At 43.6% G+C, this 23,451-nt stretch overlaps 2 protein-coding genes across 2 annotated transcripts in view; both read left to right on the top strand.

Annotated features, from left to right (window-relative positions):
• The first annotated feature begins 720 nt into the window (after positions 1-720).
• LOC105703583 lies at positions 721-4,268 on the top strand. Its single transcript, XM_023434000.1, has 12 exons — positions 721-850; positions 1,092-1,626; positions 1,692-1,787; positions 1,854-1,938; positions 2,018-2,189; positions 2,434-2,515; positions 2,597-2,722; positions 2,859-3,024; positions 3,102-3,326; positions 3,418-3,484; positions 3,896-3,954; positions 4,071-4,268. Exons 1-12 carry the CDS (start codon positions 827-829, stop codon positions 4,096-4,098), a joined length of 1,665 nt encoding a protein of 554 aa, XP_023289768.1. The 5' UTR covers positions 721-826; the 3' UTR covers positions 4,099-4,268.
• Positions 4,269-5,867: 1,599 nt separating this feature from the next.
• The window catches only part of LOC105703646 (tyrosine-protein kinase transmembrane receptor Ror), a 111,003-nt gene continuing 93,419 nt past the window's right edge, over positions 5,868-23,451 (top strand). Inside the window, exon 1 of the mRNA XM_012432170.1 lies at positions 5,868-6,877. Coding sequence (XP_012287593.1) covers positions 6,811-6,877 — 67 coding nt within the window. The 5' untranslated portion in view covers positions 5,868-6,810. The remainder of the gene's footprint in view (positions 6,878-23,451) is intronic.

Here is a 23,451-nt window from a genome sequence, read left to right as displayed (position 1 = left end):
CTTAAGATGTTCCCTAATAAAAGTGTAATAACAGTTTCCTTATAAAAAAATTCGCAAGGCTCTCAACTTTTGAATTAAAAAAAATCGGAACGCTCTAAATTTTTGCATTACAAAAAAAATCCCAACGCTCTCAATTTTTGCATTACAAAAAAAATCCCAACGCTCTCAATTTTTGCATTACAAAAAAAATCGCAACGCTCTGAATTTTTGCATTAAAAAAAATCCAGTTAAAGGAATGAAAATTTGACATCATCGTCGACGTTAAGATTATAAAAAAAAAATCGCAACGCTCTCTATATTTGAATTAAAAAGAAGCCTGTCTTCGTCGATTTTTTTATTATCTTCGGGATATCGAATTCGGGCCCTGAATCGACTTTTTTCCTCCACGTGAAAGTAGCCGAGATACGACGTGGAATAGAAATTCGAGAAATTGAGAATCGTCTATCGGTGTCGACGATGTCGGTCGCGAGTTGAGAGCGATTTGTCAAAAAAAGAAGGAGAAATCATTTTGAAAAACCGAGGACTCCAAGACCACGTGCTTTCCTTCCCGGAGTATGTTCTCATGTCCTTTGTACTTCCTCTTGGTATTCCTGGCAAGTGTCTCCGATGATAAGTACAGGTACCTTTTGTCGTAGTAAAATATTGGCAAAAAAATTATTCATACTGACAATAATTTTTATATTTCTCTTAATAATTTCTTCGTAGCGTTTCCGGCAACAGAGCTTTTAGAAACGAGCAGAATATCGGCACCGTGCTTTTCGAGAGGAGCGAGTGTGGAAAGCATTGCTGGACCAGTGAGGAATTCACCATTCTCAACAGTCGCAGGATGTTCCAGGACATCTTACCCAAGGTGATAAAAATTTCTGAAGGATCGTCAACATATTGCGAATACATTTTGTAAACCTTTGTAATATCTAGGAGGTACGTAGTGCGTGTAAAAAAATTCCTCTTCTCGGAGGAGAGTCATCGAGAGGCAGAAGGATGAGTACATGGAATTGTCGATGGGCTGTTTCCGCATGAAAAATGAGAAATAAATTCCGTAAATATTTACAGTACACCTAGATTACATACAATTGTTCTTTTAATTTCAGGTGAGAGTCATCAACATTCAAAACGATCAGTACATTGCACTGTTGATGGACTACTTCCACATTTGCTTGGAGTGCGTCCGGAAATTGTCAATCGGCAAGACCAAACATCTAATGTTGAAAGCTCTGGCGGATACAATGGGTGGATATCTACAAGTCTACATATTACCTTTAACAAGGCATTCGTATTACGCCGGGAACATTAAGTATCGGAACGCGAAGAGGCTCTTCGAGCTCTTCGACGAGTTGAAGAATTTCCTCCACACGAATGGAGTCGGATGGAGGAAACCAGCCTTAGAGACGAAACGCGTGAAAACGCCTCCGATAATTATTACACCGCCTAAAACGTCCGTAGCATGCAATGGTCTCATTACATACCCTGCACGTAAGTCAATGCATTGTTTAGAATTTTTTTTTACATCGCCCTTTGCGTCCAGTTTAATAATAAATAAGCGTCGAAGAGCTTGCGAGGTGGTAGAATTGAAATTTTCCCCTCGTCGTTTCTCTTCCGATGTGAAACTTGTAATTGCGCATTGTTAACGAGGAAGTTGTAACGGCTGGTTGTATGATTGTTTAAGACTTTTTCTTAACAATCCCGTCCAGCCCTTCCTGGAGCCGATGCTAGAGATAATCGGCATTTCGCCTTCAAGGGGAAACGATTCGCACATTCTCGGAGGCGGCGGTCCAAACATTTTCCTAGTAAGTATATTTTCTTAATAATTATTGTTTAAGATTATGAAGATTGTTATTCTTGGCTTCTTTCAGGAACTGTTGGGGGACATTCCGTTTCGCAAGCAGGGCCGATTATTGTTCCTCTACCTTTCCTGGATGACGATACAGAGCCTAACAGGTGAGTCGGAGTGATTTCTGCAATTAATAAAAATGCACTGATAGTCTGTACTAAAGGGGGTTTTTTTATGTTTATCTAGCATTGCGCTGCCGTTTAAGACTGACAATTTGCAGTCGCTTTATTGCGAAAAGTCGGCCTTTGCCTTGGTGAAGTATTACGTGGCTAGTGTGAAGTGCATTTTGTCACGCTCGAAAACGAGGACGGAGATCATGAAGTTCAACAGAGAGCTCTTCGAGTGGCTGCAACAATCTGTAAGAAAGACATTAATTTGGTATATTAAGTTACCGATAAAGAAAAATATTTTTTTTACCTTTCCGCAGTCATTAAAAGTTCAAGTCCAAAGATTCAGAATTTTTCCTTGTCTTATTTTCTCATCCCAAGTAGAGTTTTGCTGATCAGAATTTTCTAGACAAGTTAAGCCGACTTCGTTAATGATATCTAGAAATAGTTTAATCAGGTGCATCTAGTAATATTAATTACTTTCTTGGAGCGCAGGTCTACAGCCATTTGGATGACGAAAAGTGGTATCCTGCTTTTGGTGGAGTCCTGAGAGTGATGACGTCGTTGAAGGACAGTGGTAAGAGTGAATTGAAATTATTTCCAGGGGAATTTTCTTACCTAAATCAGTTATGAAAATTCAATTAATTCATTGTCTCAGGAGTCGGAGAGGGCATTGCTCAAGGAAGTCGAGGAGGAGAATACCAAATGATGCCAAAAGTAGTTACGGAGACTACAAAGCAGCAAGAAGAAGGAATTTCTCCACTTTACAGGGGGAGAGAAGGAGGTGCGAATAAATTCTCATGCTGAGAAAGAAAATTCATTGAACTAAAGAAATATTTCTTTGGTGCAATAAAGATTCTTTTTTTTCTTATGTGTTATATCGTGTCAAAATATTGTATCATTTCATGCACTGATTGCAGAGAACGATGAAAACGAAGTGACTTTTGGAACTACGGAATTAATAGTCATCGCTGTAGGAAGTGCAATTCTGGTATGGTTGTTGGTCGGCTTGACTTTGGTCTGCTACAGGTTTCTTGCAAAAAATTCAGACGAATGTTCTCCATGTGAATCGCCAAATAATACTCCGTAAGCAATTAACCTTTTTTTCTCGGTACGATCATCTTTCTTAAAGCGTAGATAAATTAATTTCCTTTAATACGCAGCGTGGCAGTTTTGTATGAAAACACGGATTACTGCCAGCCCGACACGTGTCCTTCGAAAAATTCACCAAGTGGTCCTCTTCAGAGATTTAAGGAATGTTGGAGGAATAAATTCACTTCCTGTCCCGATGGATGTGAAAGAAACGAAGACGAGGAGCGTTGCTTGGCTGCCATGAGCTACAGCAGTAAGGACACCATAGAAGTCTCGAACAGCAGTAAAATATGCTCGTAAGTGAACCCTTGGACCTTTAAAAAACTGAAAACATGTGCTGTACCTACATAGCGAAGAAATATAAATTATTAATAATTTTTCCACCAGGAAAAAGTTGTACTCCAAGTCTGTCTCGGTGTCGCCTTCGGTCTCACCAAGGGATTGCTCCTCCAGGGTGAGTTATAGTTTAATAATAGATTTAATATTAAATTAATAAGAATAAATGATAGGAAATTCTTCTATCACTTTATCTGCCATTTTATGAATACGGTGCTGACATCTGCGAATGGTAATCCTTAAAACGCGCCGCAAGATGGCGGCACTTCTTCCGCGTCTGTTTTCAATGTATGAAAGGTTCAAGCTTTACAGGCGCACCTGAAAAGAGTAAAAGATAATGAAAGAAAATAGGAGATAAAAACTTGACGCTTCAATGTGAAGCTTTTAAGTTAAAGGGAATTAATGGGTATTATTTATTATTGAGTTCTGAGTGGTAATCCTTGGAAGGCGCACCAAGATGGCGGCACGTCTTGCGCGAATCGTACATGCCTTTGAAGAATTAATATTAATCATTCGATTCGCTTTTCAGAAGGGCTATTACAGTTCCGATGAGATTTCGACAAACTCGGAGAGTCCACCAAAGTCGAGGTAAAGATGCAAATGAATTCTTTCTTTTCAAATGCTTTTAAAAACGGCGTACAGACTCTGAGATACTTATTATGTCAGTTGGTTGACGTTAATTCTTAAAAAATTTATTCTTCAAGGATTTGCACCAGCAGCGGCAAAGATTAGACATCGAACTTCAAAGAAGAAGAAAGCTTCGAGGGAATTCGTCGATGGGATTAATTTAACGATTTTAAGCAAATCGAGCTTTAGTGGAAAATGCTCCTCTTGCAGTGTCCTAGTCTTTTCGACATCCCGTTAAAAAGCCAAGACACTGGTGCATTTTGCGACGAAATAAACAACGCACTCGCAAATTTTCTACTGCCCTCCTTATCCCCATTTTTGTAGTCGTAATTCAATAAAACGATTTTCCAAAAACAAAAACATCTATTCATATGACTTGTCCCGAAATAACCATTGCCTATTTTATTTTTATGTAGGAAGGAAAAATACAGAGTAAATTAAACAATATCTCTTAGAAGATCATTAGGGAAATATCTCTGTAAAGATTTGATCAAATATTTCGGATTATTATTTTTTTTTCTAGGTAACAGTGATTATTAGTTTTATCAGGGTTGCGTAAAATTAATTAACATGATTTCGAGGAAGTTAAGCAACGAGACCTCTTGACCATCTCTTGGACAAATCAAGAACACGGAAACTATTAACTGGATTTTGAGTTTACTCCTGAGAGTACATGGTATTAACAGTAAACAGAGACCGACTTGAAATTCAATTAACGTGGTCTATTCGCCTTCAAAATGGCCGTATATCCGAGGATTGAGGCAATTTCGAAACTGTTAAATGTATTTCATACAATAGGTCCTTTACACATGGCTGAGTCACACACAGACCTCCCAGAAAAATGAATAAATATATTCTCCGAATTTTTTCTAATAATTCCCAGGCACGGATTTCAATCAAAACGTCTCGTAGATTTAATCGGTATAAATCGAAAATCTCGCGGGGATATAAAATCGTCCTAAATTCGCTGTTGGGTAAAGAGGTCCTTAAATTGCTTTTCTTTTTTTTTTCTTTATGGAATGACGGCGTAATCCTGGATTTCTTTTCAAGAATCGTCCATTACTGTCGTGGTGGCATTACGTTTAATCCCTTCTGTCTTATGCATTTTAATGTGCAACGAGCTTTTTCTCTCCACCTGGAAGCTCCTGTCGTATAAGTTCTCGTGAAGCCTCTTTAAGCTCTCATTTAAGCTGTAGACCTTCAGACCGGTCACAAGAAAATTGATATAAACTTGCCGACTTAAGTCTCTCCTAATGCCCTGCTTTGTTTTCCCGGGAAATGTTTATACCAAGACGAGCGTTATATTATTTACCATTACGCGGAATTCCGGATAATTATTTTTATAAGAATTATTTTCAAATAGAGGAAAAGAATGACGCGGTGAAGCGCGTTAAATATTTTATTAGTTATCACTGTTGTGAAACTAAACAAAAATTTATCACCATGCTATTTTGGAATCTTTAAACATTTCCCTTTTTCACGTAGTTTTCATTGATAAGAAATTCCAGAAATTCAAGCCGTGGAATTTTCATCTCAATATTTCATTCATATTGGAAATGTGATAATTATCAAGAAGGGCATTGCATTAAATATCACGTTTTTCGGCATAACGATTATAAAAAAATCGTACTAATCACTGTATGTGTTATTGAGTGTAAAAGGCATAATTTTCAATAAATGAGTAATACTTATGCAATATTAAGCGAATTAATGTTTTATGAAATCATGTACAGAGGTAGAGATAAGGAGGCGGACGGCGCAAAAGCAATGCCATATATAGTAAAGCGAGAGTGGGGGAAGTCAGCGACGCGCGTCCCGCCGCGCGGCGAAGGTGGCATAGACCGTCAGTTGCGCGCGGTGGTTCGAGCAGTACACATCGTTGGTCGAGTCGCTCCGAGTTCGGGCATTTCGTCCCCTGTGACGCGAAACCGTGACTTCCTACAAAAGACATCCCACCCCACCTCCTTCTCTTCCCTATTCTTCTTCACTCGTATTTTCGTAAGCATAATGAAAGTCTAAAACCAAAGTATAACCCCAAAATCCGTGCCGCCCTCGAAGTTCGGACAATGAGACATAGTCACGATTATTAAATCCTCTTCGGGGGTTGCTGTGAAAACAGACCCTGGTGAAAGTTCGAAAAGTCGACATCGTCTCACGTGAATGTTTACGCAGTCGTGCGAGAAGCATGCTCGGGTCCAAGATCAGGTGACTAGAGGAGCAGATTCCTCTAAATCGAAGAACAGAAGATCCCGATAGTTTCAGAATCTACGATGGAAAAACTCGGGACATCACATTTACAGGGTTCGACAATTCCTGGCCGTTAATTAGGAGTTCTTCCCGCCCGGTGCGAACTCGTTCGAACTCGCGCGCCGCCATTTTGGTTCGCGCCGGTCACGTGATCCGTGGAGTGAAAAAGTTCACCAGGGTGATAATTCTCAGCGGGAGATAATTAAACACTGAGTATTTTGCGTGGATTGGTTGACCCGATATCGGTGAGTGACACTTAGGTGTCAATTTGTACAGATTTGCATTAATCGGTGCTTAATTACTGGCTGAGAAGAATTACCGGTATCGAGGTGAAAGTGACGGGACTCACCGCCGCCATCTTGGGCCCCGCGCCGATTCGAAAGTCGCCCGGCACTTTGAGATCGATTTTATTGAGGGATCGTTCAAGCAAAATCATTGTATAAAATGACGCGGTGACTATTTTCTTCGAGCTGTGACTATGACGGGGGCCAGGGACTTTGACGAGTGTAGTGTTAATTAACAATTCGTTGCGTCATTGGATCTTCTTTTGGAGGAATCGGCGAATTCAAAATGGCGCCCGATTTTGCTGTCTTGTTCCGCTGGTTAGGGCTTTTAACTCTCATCGTCACAGTAAAAGGTATGTATACTCCGAGAGAACTAGTCTAAAATGTACAACTATTGCTTGTAATTATTCGAAAGTGGTCCATAGCAATAATCTAAAAGGAATCAATGTTTTGTTTTCTCCATATCTCGCCTTGTAAATATTTAAACTACAAGTAACTTCCGTTGGTTAAATAGAAACAAAGAAAAATGGCGGACCACTCTGATAATTACGGGCGGCAGTTATGTACACTGTCGATTTTCCACGGGGTCGGATCTCCTCGTATTTACTTTTACTTTGTTCGGAAGTAAATAAATGCGCAACGTCGAGAGGTAAACATTGCTTTCTCGATAAATAGCCTCGATGAGATTTTCTTTAAAAAGTCTTTTATTATTTTTTTTTTAAGAGGCCTTAAATCCTCGCGTACGTTTTCCCCTACATTTTAAAGTGAAGATATACATGTATCGAGGAGTCGAAATTGTTTTCTCGATAATTGCCACTATCGACCGAGGGGGGAAGAGGGAGGGCGAGGGATCCTCTTTCGAGCCTAAGTTCCTCCTCTCTATAAACATTCAACAAGTGGCGAAGGCCGCATTCGCCGTAAGGTCGAGATCGAGGGCGGACCTTTCGCGACGAATTTTCCCTCTTTCTTTTTTTTTTTTCCCTCCCCGAGGACCTTCTTTTCCGTCGAGGATTTAATTTACCTCGAAAGTCCGCCGACTGGAATTCTGGAAGGAAAAAGGTGAGGGGGAAAAAAAAATTATAAACGGGGAGAGAATAGGAAAGAAACACGGTGCCAAATAATTGGACCGCGAAGGACCCCCTCGAAATGAAGAGTAATGTTATTTCATATTTTTCATACATATATATATTTTTTATAAATTTTATTAAATTTAACATTAAGGGATTTTTTCGACATTCAAAGGTTATCATGAAATGTCTCAGAATATATAAACGATATGTTATAGAATATATAGTTATACCCATGGGGAGGGAATATTTTGGAAGATACTCCCCCCCTCGCTTTTTATCTTCCTCCGCTTTGAAATGTACATGCACCTGGGTGTATGTACATGGTACATGGTATGTATTTTCCGAGTTCGGCTTTACGAGGCCCCGTAAATATCGGACGCTGTACTCCACGGTGGTGATCGATGGTGGATAATAGGTGGCGATAGTGCGCATCTCTCGGTACGGGGTAATGGAAATTACGTGTAAATTTCCCGTACGGAAAATCGGCCGGGCATAAACGTCCCTAGTGTTCGTAACTATTTTCCTTTTATTTTTTTTTTCCTCCCCCCGTTTTACAGGACTTCGTAAATAATACGGAAGTCATGCCTGGAGGTCCTTGGATAAAAGGGCGTGAATTTTATGGGACGATCTTGGGGTCCCCCCTGAAAAATAGTGGTATTCAGGAATATCGACGCACTTTTTCCTCTTCTTTTTTTTCCCCTGATACCAGGTGTGGCTTCTGGGGGGATGTTCCCCAGGGGGGGACCAGCTGCACCTGCAGCGATATTTTCCACATCCCGAGATACCCGGGAAACTGTTGAGGGGGCCCTTCGGGCACCTTCGTCTTGGCGGGAAGTATCGGCATCTTAAATCTTGCCGAGAGGAGAAAAAAAAAAAAAAAGAGAGACCCCCCGGGGAAATCCAGTCGAATCGAATTTTTATTTCACTCGGAATATATATATATCTTTTGATTTTCTCTCCGAGAAGAAAATGTCCCGCGAGAGTGTATGTGTTCGGCGCGAAATTATGAATAATTCCTTAATTCCGGAGTAATGATTTTTTCGTATTTTTTTTTTCTTTTTTTTTTTCGTGGAAAATAAAGATTGGGAAGGGGTCCCTATCGATGAGGAAGCGCTTATCAGCGGGGAAGAGCGATTTAGAAAAAAAAAAAAAAAAGCAGTTTCAGGCGAACATTGGAAATAAATTTCCCGCTGGTTCCGATCAAAGGGGGAAGAACCGTTTGTATACGCGATTTCCGCGCTAGGAGTCGACTCTCGAGCTCGAAGGGGAAGAGACTATTTACGAGGTTATAATTTATGGCAAGTGGACATTTACAGTCGCTATAACTTGGAGGAAGGGGGGGGGGGCACCGCATTTATTGTTAGCCGGTAGGTCGTATTTGCACGCCGAAGGGCCGATTTGGCCGTAACGCACTTGTCTTTTTCTTCTTCCTTCCTCCTCATTTTTCTTTATCGGTTCTGTCCATGGTGGGAAGCCTCGTCGAGAGGCATTACAATCGATACGACATCCGTCTATCGGCCATCAATTATTTATGGAGCCGTAATGTCGCTACAAAGTCCTGGACGTAATGTCAGGTGCCTTTAAATAACTCCCTGTGTCATTCCTCGCAATTCCCTTAAGAAAAAAAAAAAAAAAAAAAAAAAAAAAAATGAAAAAATGTACATTTGAACGGAGTGTGGGGTTACCAGGAAATTGGTACGCGCGTTATCATTTTATTTATCAAAATAAAGGAGGAGCTTCGAGGATCGGGGGGGCGGAAAGGAGGTCCTCGGAAATCCAGATTCGTCCGTTTCTTTGCTTTTATTTTTTTTTTTTAGTGGGAGGTAAACTCCGAGGGGAACTCGTTCAAAGTGAAATTATGTCGGGGGGTCACGTCTTCCGCGTCCGGATGAAAAATCGAGGGGACACGTGGATGGCCGGGGTGTAAGTCGAATTTAATCGGCGGTCCCACCCCTGGGTCACGGAAACTCTTACCTTTTCTTCTCCTTCCTCTCTAACCCTTCCGCTTAGCGATTCCTCACGATTTTTCACGGGATTCGATCCGACAAAGAGGCTAGTTCCATAATTCAATCCGAAATTATTCAAGATCCGTGGGACCTTATTATTCGCCCCTTGAATGGAAGGGCCTTTCTTGGGCCCCTTGAAATCCCGGAAAATGACGGGGAGGTGAAAGAAGAGAGGAAGAAAAAATAGAAAAGAAAAAAAAACGAGAGATTTACGAGGGACGGGAAACGCTGGGGGCCGAAAAGGCGTCCGAGCGACGATTGGCAGCGCGCGAGAGAGAGAAGCAACGACGCCTCCGCCGGGAGAGGGAGAGAGACAGAGCGAGAGAGGCGAGTCAATGGCCGCCGCGAGGGCGGTATAAATCCGGGGCTTAAATTTAGATCGGCCGAACTGCACCCTGCACTCTTCTTGGTGGTCCTCGTGTCGTTATAAGTCGGCCTTTACCGACTCGCCATTCCGCGTTTTCGGGATCCCGGAAGTGCGATTTATTTATTCTTTTATCATCTTATATTTTCATTCCCCCCCTTTAAATTTTTCCCGATCGCGTTGACACCACTTTTTCGCGTCTCGTCCCCATTTCTGCATCCTGGGAACCCGATTTTTATTTTGCGACCAATTCTCTCCTTTTATTATTATTATTATTTTTTTTCCCCCCTTATCAATTTAATCTGATCAAGTTGATAAGACTTTTTTCCCGTCGCGTCTCCATCGCACTGTTTTTTTTTTCTGCATCCTGGAAAAGGGATTTTTCTTTCGCCACCCCTTCTCTCTTTTTCTATCGTTCTTGCTTGGTTTTTAAGGGGGGGAGTGAGAATCGATTATGAATTGATATTTAACAGGGCTTGTTGGAATTTGTCGGCGGGCCGTAATTCGGGCGGACCTTTAACAAACCTCGTTGCAGTTCGACATTTAATGGAGCTTGCATTGATTCGACACTTAATAACGCCCCCGCTGCAGGTTCGGCATTTAATAGAGCACCGAGAGGGGCATAACCCGACGGGGGTGTAATTTATTCGGGATTACAGGGAGGTCGGAATGTCAGATTAATCCGGTTTACGCGGTTTACCTTCGATCTCGAGAGGCGAGCGCACAGGTGAGCCCGGTGCATACGAAGTGCATACGAAGTGCGTACAGAGTGCGTACAGAGTGCGTACGGAGGGCGTACTCGACGAGGCCCCTCGCGAATTTCCCGAAATTACTCGGCCATGATCAAGCCCGGACTCGTTACTTGAAAGATGGATTATTCGACGAGTACCCTCGTTACGGGGATGCTCATATTCATTAGGAGGGATTGATTTAAGATTATTATTTATATTTTATATTTGCGATATTTTTCCTTCCCTCTTTTTATCATCCATTTGAATTTCCCGCGTCTCGCAATTACGAGGTAATTATACGAATCGATGGATGAGTGCCAAAATTGAAAAATGCATCGCAAGGTGTATGTCAATTTATTTGGAATTTTTTTTTTGTACGATTGTTTTTCATATTTTTTAGCCCTTTTATTATTCAATTCGACGCCCGGTGGACGCGTGTCAGGGGGGATACGCCCGTCGACTTGTCTATGGCAGCTAGGCATTCCGTGATTTAATTAATTAGCGCGAATTAATCCCAATTAGCGGACCTTGTCTGACGAACCGAGGGACCGAGTGGTCCTCTTCGTTACGCTCCGAGCTCCGCTCGCCTGCGGCTCCATTCACACCGAAATAGCTGCAGACAGCCTCGGTCTGTTGTTGTTGTTGCTTTGCGAGGAGAGAAACCCCGCTCGGCCAATTATTTTCGACGTCCAACCCGGGGGAGAGGGCATTTTCTCGGTGGAGTCGTGTCCGAGATGATAAAACTCTGTATCGATCCTTTGGCCGAATTAGATAATCCCAGATAAATCTTTGCATTCGATCTAAACCGTTAATCACTGTTGAAAAAAAATGTCTGCATCCGATCTGAACCTTTAATCGCGGTTAAAAAAAAAATGTCTGCATCCGATCTGAACCTTTAATCGCTGTTAAAAAAAAATGTCTGCATCCGATCTGAACCTTTAATCGCTGTTAAAAAAAAATGTCTATATCCGATCTGAACCTTTAATCGCTGTTAAAAAAAAAATTTCTGCATCCGATCTGAACCTTTAATCGCTGTTAAAAAAAAATGTCTACATCCGATCTGAACCTTTAATCGCTGTTAAAAAAAAATGTCTGCATCCGATCTGAACCTTTAATCGCTGTTAAAAAAAAATGATGATAAAACTCTGTATCGACCCTTTGGCCGGATTAGATAATCCCAGATAAATCTCTGCATCCGATCTGACTTGTTAATCGCCGTTAAAAAAAATATATATTACAATTTTATAACATTTTTCGTTAGAAGTCTTATTCGTACATGGTGTACTTATTTTATAACGTATGATATATATTTTTCGTCGATCAGCACTTCATATTAACGATTCGGGGGAATCGTTTCTCGCCATTCACGCCACGGCCGAGATTAAATTAAATTCCCATACGTGTTTAACAATTTCGCGGCAGAGCTGCGGGATTTATTCGGTTCCCATGGTGCTGGGGGTGTATTCAAGAACCCCATGAAAGAGGCGAACTGTATGGGGGGGGGGGGTTTAATCAAGTAACACGGGATATTGATACGTTGCAATCAGCGGGCTCGCGGTTTCGGGTTAACAAATGCAGTTTCCACGCCGACTATGGATATTAATTTCATCGGTAAAGCCATCCTATCGTTTTTTGTTCCCCCTTCGAAATTTCACCTTTCACAGAGGACTCCGATTTCTCCGAAAAAAGGGGGCTTGTCGCGGAAACCCATCCTCCTCCTCTCCTCTCCCCTCGGCTCGGCCGGAAGGCCGATATTTGCATAGAATTAAAATTTCTGTCGCGCGCTACGGGGAAACGCGATTAAAATCAACGGGCTCTGGTTTCCGGGCACGTGACTGCGTTTTCGAAAAAGTTGAATTCTCGGGGGCCTCGATTTTTGCACCGGTTCGATTCGAGATTTTTCCCGAGACGAGATCTCGAGATTTCACCCTTAAATGCGATTTTTTTTTCTTCCTCGACTTTTTGACCGTTTAGTTGAGAATTTCTCATTTTTTGTTGATACACTGCGGATCGCAAAAAATGTTCTAGTTCCACGACGTTCGCGTATTCCCTCAATTTTTCGTCAATATGAAAATCCTTGGTGAAAAAAGTGGAGTTCCAAAAAAAAAAGATAAGAAAGAGAAGAAATTGAAAAATCGGTCTATCCATGCTTTATCACGATGATCTCACCGTGTACTCGGATAGTCGGTAAGCTTCGATGATCTCGATCGGCGGATGAGGAAGTGTCGTTTCCCGATTTCCGGTGTCGCTTGGATCGATTATCCCGGAATCCGAGGAATTCGGTGGTCTTTGGAGGGGTACGGCCTTGCCAGGGTACCCCTACGGGAATATACTCGGTACATACTTCCCCGCGTACCTGAATACCTCCTGGGGATGTCTACATACTTCCCTGCATACTTCCCCCCTCCTCCCAATGCCACCCCCTTTACGCACATTGGCTCCCCTGGCGAGTTAATCAACGGAACGCATTTAGAGCGAGTGCCCTCGTATGGCTATGGAGAGAGATGCAGCTATGCATGGGAAAGATGAGCGAGAGAGACGAAACTCAAGCCGAGGGACTGAGAGGCCTTTATCAGCGAAACGTGGAAACGATAAAGAGAGGTCTGAGAGGCTCGACACTCGAGTATCGTCCTCGGTTTTCAGGGTTTTCATCGGTTCTCCTTTTTAACGGGGATAAAAGAAACATGGAGAAGGTTTGATGTGTGCCAGAGGGAATTTTCCAGATTTTTTTTTTTTTTTCAGGTTTCTTGTTTCCCTTTACCCGGTGATTCTCATCCGGCGATTTACGCCGCCGAAATGGGAACTCGGCATTAGGGCACCCTCGATGGGATCTCGCGGGAGGTTTCCGAGGCCCTTAAGCCGCGTTTCCACCGCGGCGAGCCGAAGTTTCCGCCCTCGACTGGCCGATCCACAAGCGGCGACTAATTGTCCGAGGGCTGTTATCCCTCGCAGGGCATTCGTCGGCGTCCGGGTCCAGGGGAAAGGCGGCCGCAATTTCGCCGACCCCATCCAGGGAGCGCTTTCGGCTTTAATTGCGCGAAATGCTCGCGGTTTCCTTGCTAACCCGCCACCCTACCTCTGCCTTTCACCCTCGCCCTTAACACCACCTTTTCTAACGAGTCACCGATTTATCCCCCAAAACTTAGCCTTCTTCGAGTACTCGAGGAATCCACGCCCTTGGATATTAATCGGTCCTTCTCCTCGATTTATCCAAAGAGATAAAACCATGTACCATCCCCAAAAGTCAGGGCAATAACGCACTGGAACCCCCTCGATAGTAAATTCTGCCGTGTTAACCGACCACGTGGCCCGCGGCCACGTGGGTCGCCATGGTTACCGCGTCCCCCCGACGCGGTCGCCATAGAGACAGCGACGCCGCGGGGTGCTCTTAATATAACAAATAATTCCTTTTGAAATCGATTTTCCCATAACATCGTCACTCTTGCCATGTCATTCCATAAACATGCCATCGCGTCATAATTACACGTAATTTCCAGCAGAAATAATTACCAGTTTCACCTTAAAATCCAGAAAAAAAATCAATTATTGGTGATCGATCCCCTCTATTTCGTATAATATCATCGTCAACGTGCATTGTGTCTCGTTTCTATGGGTTTCTATTATTTTCCTTAGCCCTTTAGCCAGCTCGCTGGGACCCAAATAACGATAACGGGGTTTCAGCGAGGGAAAAGGGGTGGCAAACCACCCCCACGTGGCCAAGTGCCCGTGAACTCGTCGCGATATGAAATCCCAAGCTCTCTCGCAAGCCGCCCTTCTTTGTGCACCCCAGTTTCCATGGCGATGATTTTGTCGTGCGTTTTGCTTACCCCTTCGTCTCCTCCCTTCCCCCTCCTTTAGTTCCTCCCCAGGGGGTGCTCTGTGGTGTTGTTATTGGACGCGCGCCGCTGGTCGCCGGGGATATATTAATTATTCCCGACGGTGCACTTTGAAGTACTTGCCTTATTTCGAGTACACGCCATTGTGGAGAGATAGAGATAGAGAGAGAGTCGAAAAAAAGACGGGAGGAAAGTACAAAATAGAGGGTGGGAAGGAAACTACTCTGACTTAATCTGAAAGATTCATCTCTCTCTCTCTCTTCCCTATCCTCAGATATTAAATTCCCCCCTCTCAGAATTACCCCCAAATTGTCTCGCCACTTTTTCCTCGATTATCACCTATTACCATCCCTTCTTTTTTTTTTTCTTCTTCGCAATTACCGAGGCCACCTCCGACTTTGATGTCACTTTCATCCGATTTAAAAGGCGCAATTTATTCTCTCTACGTATGTATAATGATTACCACGTACTCGTACCGATAGAGCCGCTCAAAGAGGAAGAGGGACATCGAAGAGGAGGGGAGGATTCTCGGCATTATTCATGCAGAAATTCACCCCTTTGAAGTGGAGCCGTAGTGTACGGCGTGACGAATTCATTCCGAATTGAAATTACGGGGGAAACTTGCGAAAGGTCACGGGACGGGGCCGGAAATATTAATCTCGCGTTCGGCGGGGCTGGTTTTCATTCCTCTCCATTTTTCATCTTTTTTTATTACCCCCCTCCCCTCTATATTTTATTAGTGTCGGTGCTTTTTTTTTTCCTTCGTGTCATGTTTGCCAAGATCGAGGGATCGAGCCCACGAGAGAGATGCGATACTTTATGGCGGAACTAAAGACATTTCCGCCACATCGGGGGCTTTTATGGCGACTTCTTCCTCGTTGCCTCTCTCTCGGTCTTATGTGGCGTCCGTAAGGCTCTCCTTGTCTCTCCTTATTGGAGAGGAACATCTGCTGGTCCCGATCCCCATGAAATATCCATCCCTTCCCACCCCCCCGTCCTATCTGGATGCTGATACGCGTGTTGCATCGCAAATTTCCCCCGTGATAAAAATATAAAAAAAAGGGTTCAAGAAGGCGGTTCCTTCTCCCCCCATTAATCCCCCATACGCGAAGATACCTTCCCGGGGTAAACGCGGAGGTCTTTTTTTTTCCCCCGGTTTAGAATTTATTTTCTCATTTTTTTTTTCTTTCCCCTCAATCTTTGTAATCCCTCGCGGGGGAGGAATTATCGGGAAATTTTCGGAATGAAATTTTATCCGTACCCTTTTGGAGCGAGGAACGATTAATTGTAGATATTGCAAGGTCTCTCCTGGCGTGAGCGCGAAATATTGTTTTTATAATTAAGGGGTGGAAAAAAAAAACGTGAGAATTTGGGGCAATTGTCGAAACGAAGTGTCGGCGGCGTTTCTGGAATGAGAATTTAGAGGTAAGGGGCGACGACACCCTGGAACTGCATACAGGGGGAATAATTCATTATGGATGAATATGCCCCAGGGATGGAAATAGAATTATTTCATGCCGGCGAATGGGGAGACCCGTCTCAGGAATGGCGTCCTGGAAGGGACCTTCGGGTGTGCAACTGGAAGTGGCGGCAATTCTCGTCCGCTTTGCGCAAGAATACCCCGCGTATAATTAGAGCGCCCCGCGAGGGGAGGATCCTTGCAGCCCTCTCTTTTAAATTTTTTTTCTCCGTTTTCTTCACCGCCCCCGACCCTTCCCTGTCACCCCGCGTTTACCGTGGAATTTCCCCCTTTCTTCCATAAAGCAGAAAAGTACCAAGGAAAATAATGGAAAATTGATTCCCTACAACGTCTTTAATGCCTAGCCCCCTTACTTGAGTCTGATCCGTGCGTAGATATTTTTTTTGTAATATTTTTCGGGACTTCTTCATTTTTCCCACGGGGGAAGTTGGATTTTGTTCATGAAGGGAGAGGAAGGGGGAGAGGGCATACGGCTCGCGCGCGAGTGCGAGGGAGAGGGGAATACCTCTTCGCGTGCGGGCTCTCGTTACGGTGCCCGCGGGACGGCCTTGTTACACGTCGCGAAACGCGGGGTCCTCATGCGCGAGGGCATGCGGGCTGGTCGCGGATTGTGTAACATGGCCTGGATCGTGACATCGGCTCTGCTTTCGGGTTCCTTCGCTCTAACGAGATTGCCCTAAAGGGATCGGCTCGGCTCGTCGTGTCTCTCTCGCTCTCAGGCGGCGCCCGCGCTTCCCCTCTCGCTCCCACTCACGGCGATCCTATCCGCGCCTTCTAGCGACTCCTTTGTCTCTCCGCGGTTAAGGCGCGTCCAAGACTCAGGTGGTGTGCACCTTAATTTTTTTTTTTCTCTTCTTCGGTTTCCCGCGAGCTTAGACCATGGGAAATTTTTCCTACGCGGCGATACGAATTCGTATACCGTGTAGGTATTTTGGGGGGTCCTTGAAAAATTCGGCGGAGGACGGTTTAGTTTTTTGATAGGTGCCTGGAGGGGGCGGAGGGGCGCGGAAAATTTGTCTTCGATTTTCCTGTCAGAAATTCCGAGGGACCACCTCGAGGCCATATCCCCGGGTAAGGTGAATTTAATTTTCCGGCCTTCTCCGCGGCGAAGTCGTTCAATTTCCTGTCGAAAAGTGCTTTTCGGCTGTTTTTTTTCCTGCCCGACCCCTCGATTTTCCGGAAAAATTGACGAAGACATTTTCCATCGATATGCCGAATTTATTTTTATCAGGTCGATTCTCGCCGTTCCATTTTTTTTTTATCCCATCGAGGTATAATTTTTTTCCTCCTCTTTATCCGTATCCGGGAATTTTATCCTCGCGGGTCTAGATTTTCCTCCCCTTTATTTACATCCGCGAATGTCGATCTCGAGTCGACTCGAGTTGGTTTCCGGTTCCCCTCGCTCGATTTCCTCCCCGAGATTCGCGGGGGGTCGCGACCTCGCCTCCTCTCCCCCGGGACTCCTTCGAGTGTGCCTTCGATCTTCCCCGGAAAACCGGGGTGGAGGGAAAAATGTAGAAAAGGGCAAAAAGGAAAATACGAAGAGAACGTGAAAATGGAAACTCTTGAAGTATGCCTACGGATTTAACGTCCCTCGTGTCGCGGCTCCGGGGGGGGGGGGGAAATTTTCAATTTTCTCCCCCGCCACTCTTCGATCTCCTTTTCTACCCCCCCTGCACCTGTGCTACCCTTCGATAACCCCTGATAACCCTTTAATACGCGTAGGAAAAAAAAAAAAGAGAAGAAAATTCCAGACAAATTTTCCGCGCAAAAATTCCTGTAAAGTTCATCTTGAATTTTCCGCGGAAAATTTCCGGAGAGTTCATCATGGATTTTCCACGGATAATTCCTGGATTTCATATCCGAACAGTTTGAGACATCCGACGTTTTCCATGTCGCTTTTCTTCGCGGAAAATGGGGGGGAGGGGGAGGGGAGCGTTAATTCATTCGCGGGAAATTTAATCTCCCCCCCCCCCCCCTATAAATACTTCCTCAGATATTCCCCCACGATCGACTTCCCATTGGAACGGCTAATTATTCCCTAACTCGCAATCCCGCCAAAACTCGGCCCAGGAAGGATGTAACATCGAATTTCCGAAATTGGCAGGATCCCCTCCACCCTCCCCCTATCCCCCCCTTTTGGCTTAGGGACGACAATCGAATTTTCTAGGGGAGTGTCGCCGGCTAATTGCGACCGGAGCGCAAATTGGCCAATTCTCCTTCGGGAATTATTCTACAGGTCCTTCAGGACTCCGATCCCTTTAAAGATTTTTTTTTTCTTTTTTCCCCAAGGATAATCCACACTTCCGGAATTGGGAGAAACATTGAAATGGCTGCAGGATGACGTTCTATGGGGGAAATCCTTTTTCTTTTCCTTTTTTTTTTTTTATTTATATATATTCGAAGTTCNGAAGAAAAAAAATATATATAATAATTCCTAGGTCCCGGGGAATTCTCGAGAGGGGGATTTCCACCGAATTTCATCCCTTCGAGGGTTTCAGCTGGTCCCGACACTCGCTCGGATTAATGGAAGACACCCGAGGGTGCAAGATCGAGTGCGGAAGGGAGAGCGACTTATCGGGGGCGCCGGGGGTTGAATAAAGAGGGCGAGAGGGGCCGAGAAAGTCGTCTGGAGTCGCCTCTTAATCCCGACTTGGCCCTCTGGGGGTTTTTACCCCATTCGATGGGCTTCGACGCCGTCACTTTCGATCCTTCTCTACTTGTTGCACCTACTTCGCGTTTTCCCCTTTTTTCCTCCCCCCCTTAAAAGAAAAGAAGTAAAAGAAACGGGAAAATTCTCGCCGATCTAACCGACAAACTGACGGAGCAATTTTCCCTGGGTCGATTAAATTCCGGGCGTGAATTTTTCTTTATTTTTATTTTGTTTTTCTTTAAGGGCTACTTACCACTGAGAAAAATGTATTTCTAATGAAATGTCTCGTTAATTCGGAGAATAATTATTTCACGCGAAGAAAAAATTATGACGATTTATTTGAGTCTAATTATTATACGATAATGCTTTCTTCGGGTACCAAGGGATGATTATTTCAATGAGGTAATGCGAAATGGATTGTCGTGAAGTCATGGAGGTATGATTGAAAAATATGGAATATAAAGAGGTCTCGATATTAAATTTATTATGAGCGTTCTTGGAGTTTGGGATTTAATTGCAATCTCCTTTGGATGGAATTACACTTGGCGTCTCTCTTGGCGATGTACTTGTTTACGGGTGTGTATGTAGTTAGGTATGTACATGGAGAATGCGTGGCATGTCGGGGAGACACGTGTAAACGCGTGTCACGCGTGTCACGCGTGTCACGCCTGTAACACGTCGAGGGCGACTTCGCAGGGGGTGGTTCACCCCAATTTGCGACATCCCATTATCACCGTCAACCTTGGAAATTAACATTGAGAAAAAATAAATAAAAATTCCAAGAAATGTACCCTTTTGATATTTCGACTTTACAAAATTCTGAGCAATCGCGCTTCTAGATGAATTTCATATCTAATCTCAATCCCTAAAAAATTTCGACAAACGTGCGGATTTAATTTCATTCGCATTGAATTTCGAGGATGCCGAAACTTCTCATAATAGAAATCTTAATTCTAAATATCTCGATTTTTTTTCCATATTAATTTAACATCCCTTATTCTTCATTTTTTTTTTTTTTTCATCGAAATTCAAAACGTGTCCCCCCCTCTTTTGGGGGAGATTATAATTGAATCGGCAGGTTCCCGGGGAGGAATCGTACTCTTTTCCTCCCCAAAAAAATCTCATATCAAGGACGCCATTTTTTATTTTTTTTTCTTTCTTTCAATTTCCTTCATCGTAATTCAAAACGTGACGTACGAAATTCTTTTCCCGAAGCGGAATCGGGTGGAAAAAATCTGCGGGGAGGGGTAAAAAAAAGAAAAATCCCGTACACCCCTCCAGTCACGTTCTNCCCCCCCCCAACCCCCACGACCCCCAGCAAAGGGGTGACTGGCGGAGACATTTTCGTGACCCGTTAAATTGCATCCCATTACGCGACGATACGTGCGATCCCTCCTCTCTCTTTCTTTTTTTTTCCCCCCCGGTATCTCTTTTCCTCCTGCTATTTTTTTTTTTATTTCACGGCACCCCCCTCACCCCCCCGTCGCATCCTTGCCGATTTGCATTTATATCGATTGCACCGCAAAACGGAGACGTTCGGGCGCTCCCTCACCCTTTTCTCCCTTTTTTATTATCATTACGCCTTATGGTATATACATAGAAAAAGAAACGGAAGCAATGCAAATTGTTGTCCAATAATTCACCCCGTGGGATTTTTCGAAAATGAATTTTTATATATTAAGATAGAAATTAGATGGGATTTTTTTTTTTCAAACGCGATGGTAATTTCTCTCTTTTTTTTTTTTGAAGTTTCATTAGGTAGTACTCTTTAAATACAGAAATATATTTTAACATCTGATCGGCAGTTTTTTTTTTTTATTCGATAAATGGCGTACCTCGAATTTCGATTTTTATATATTAAGATAGAAATTTGATGGGAATTTTTTTAAAGGGCGACGGAAATTTCTCTTTTCGGGAATCTTGGTAGGGACCTAGAGACGGGGTCCCGAGGGAGGTCGGGGATTTGCTGGTCAGATTTTAATATTCATGACGAGGTTCATCCAGGGTCCAGGAGTGAGATTCGGGATCCTGGGGAAGATTTGGTCATCTGTTGGTGGCAGGATGCTGGGATGACGCAGGACATACACACGAGTAATACATTATTCGGCTCGATTGGTTAATTCGAGTCAAGTGTGGACGTCACTTGACTTAAATACGGGTTTAGTTCTTTAACGAGGGTTAATCCGGCGATTTTGTGCGGGGGATTCGCCGCCACTGATTCATTCGATTAGTTTAACGATTTATCCCTTCACGCGGGGATTGGCTAAATTTATTTTGTCGTCCTGCGCGTATTATTACTGGCCCGTTCAAATTATCTCCCGTTCCCGGGATTGTTCTCCACCGGTTGGTTCAATTTGTTTATCAATAATTGGTAGCATTGATCTCACGATTAATGAAATCATTATCACGATTGATATAATTATTTTCATAATTGTTGGAGTTGAGCTCGCGATTAATGAAATCATTATCACGATTGATATCATTAGATTCATAATTGTTGAAGTTGAGCTCACGATTAATGAAATCGTTATCACGATTGATATAATTATTTTCATAATTGTTGGAGTTGAGCTCGCGATTAATGAAATCATTATCTCGATTGATATAATTAATTTCGTAATTGGGGGAGCTGATCTCGTGATTAATGAAATCATCACGATTGATTTAATTAATTTCATAATTGTTGGAGTTGAGCTCGCGATTAATGAAATCGTTATCACGATTGATATAATTATTTTCATAATTGTTGGAGTTGAGCTCGCGATTAATGGAATCATTATCACGATTGACATAATTAATTTCATAATTTGTAGAGCTGATCTCGCGATTAATGAAATCATCATCTCGATTGATATGATTAATTTCATAATCGGTGTACTTGATCTCACGATTAATGAAATCATCCTCATAATTTATATGAATAATTTTAATTGTTAGGACCGATCTCACGATCGATCCAATCTAATTTCACGATTATCGTAATTAGATATCATTTGAATATCGCGAGCGGGATTTTGACATCCGGCCGTAAGAGGAAGGTAAAAGAAGGGGTTGAGCTGCGGTTTCGAGGAATGGCTCTCGGTAATGGAACAGCCGAGTTTCCGGGTGGACGAGACTCGTATAACCGCATAACCGTATAACCATACAGCCGTATAACCGAATAACCCTGGCGAAACACGGCTTCCCTGTATAATGGCCTCCCCGGACACTCGTATAAGGGTGGACACTCTCGCCCTTTGCTTTTTACGGCGTAACACGGGCCCTCGTTACATATCCTTCCTTTTTTCCCCCCCTATTTTATTTCCTCCCCGAGATATCCCCACGGGGATCTCCGAGCTCAAAAACGCCAAGGGAATTTCAACGTTTAGCCCGGAAAAATTGTCAGGAAAATTGGCCCACCCCTTTTCCTCATTTATTTATTTTTTTTATTTTTTTTTTTCGCTCCTTCGGATCGAGCGAAACGATGGATGTCAAATCGTCATTTGTTAAATAAGGTTTAGGTCGATATCATAAATCTTCACCCCGACTTTTTCTTTTTTTTTTCTTTTCCCTTCCTTTTATTAGCAGTGAAACGGCTCCCCGGAAAATTCCATAACGTCCGACATATTCTCACCTGCTGTCTTTACGGCCGCTCGTTACACGGCTCGGTACTCCTCTTTATTCCGCCCTTTTCTCCTTTTTTTTTTTTTTACACCTCCCTAATCCCACTAGACATTCCCTCGAATTCTCGAAACTCACGGCAATTCCTCCCTATTTTTTGTTTTTTCTCACTTCTCTCTTCACACCTGGGGGTGAAGAATTTCCCGATACGCGGGAAACTCTTATCACCCACCGATTTACTCGTTTTCCTCGGCTTCGCGGTCGTTTGGCGAAACTTCTTTTTTTCCTCTCTCCCTTCCGTTTTCCCCTAGAAACCGGGACTGCAATTTCGGTAATTGCGGACACTCGGTGGATTTATCTCGGCGATTCAATTAAGTCGCCTTCTCTGCATCTCGCCCTGAGGGGGTGGAGGGGGAGGGGGAGGGGGTCGTCTCTTCGGGAAATTACACCGGCCATTGCGAATGTACCCCGCGGATTTATCGCTCGCTCGTATCGACGCGCGAATCCCCCCTCGCCCCTCTCTTTATACCCCCCCCCCCTGATGGGGTCGCGAAAACCCGGGGGTGATTACCCCCGAATGGTTTGCGGGTACGAAAGTAAAGAGACGATTTCCCCTCTTATCACCACCGCCCCCCCCCCCGTTTTCGCTGGATTTATTTAGTCTATTCTTGAATTGACAATTTTTTGCACCCCACCCCCATTTTCATTAATATTTAATAATTCATGGGGTAAAGTGTAAATTTCACCGTGGGGAATGAAATGAGCTCCGATGAATGGGAAAATGTTTCGTCAATTAGGAGAGATATTTTGTTTAAACTGGAATGAATTGAATGCATGTTTTTTTTTTTTATTATGATAATTCTTGTCAGTTTATTCGAGTGAAATTTTTTGAAATAAGGCGATTTCTCTTGGGTACGAAGGGGGGTGCTTCAGGGGGAGTGGCGTGCATTCCGATCGGAAGTGTCGGGGTCCATTACCCCTTTGGGGCTTTTAAACGCCGGAACTTTTTCTCCCCCGGATTCCTAGGGTCCTCCGGGGGCGATTCACCCCCGGGACGTCGATTATCCCTCCCTCGATATAAATTATTGGTCATTCGGGGGGGTAATGGCCTCCCCTCGTGGCGATGTTTCTTTTTTTATTTTTCCCCCTTCTCCCCGAAATCCGTTTAAGAAACCCCCCCTTTCTAC

This window comes from Orussus abietinus, unplaced genomic scaffold (assembly GCF_000612105.2).
Source record: "Orussus abietinus isolate OABI.00-Male unplaced genomic scaffold, Oabi_2.0 scaffold26, whole genome shotgun sequence".
Lineage (NCBI taxonomy): Eukaryota > Metazoa > Arthropoda > Insecta > Hymenoptera > Orussidae > Orussus > Orussus abietinus.
This window is presented reverse-complemented; position numbering and strand designations above follow the sequence as displayed.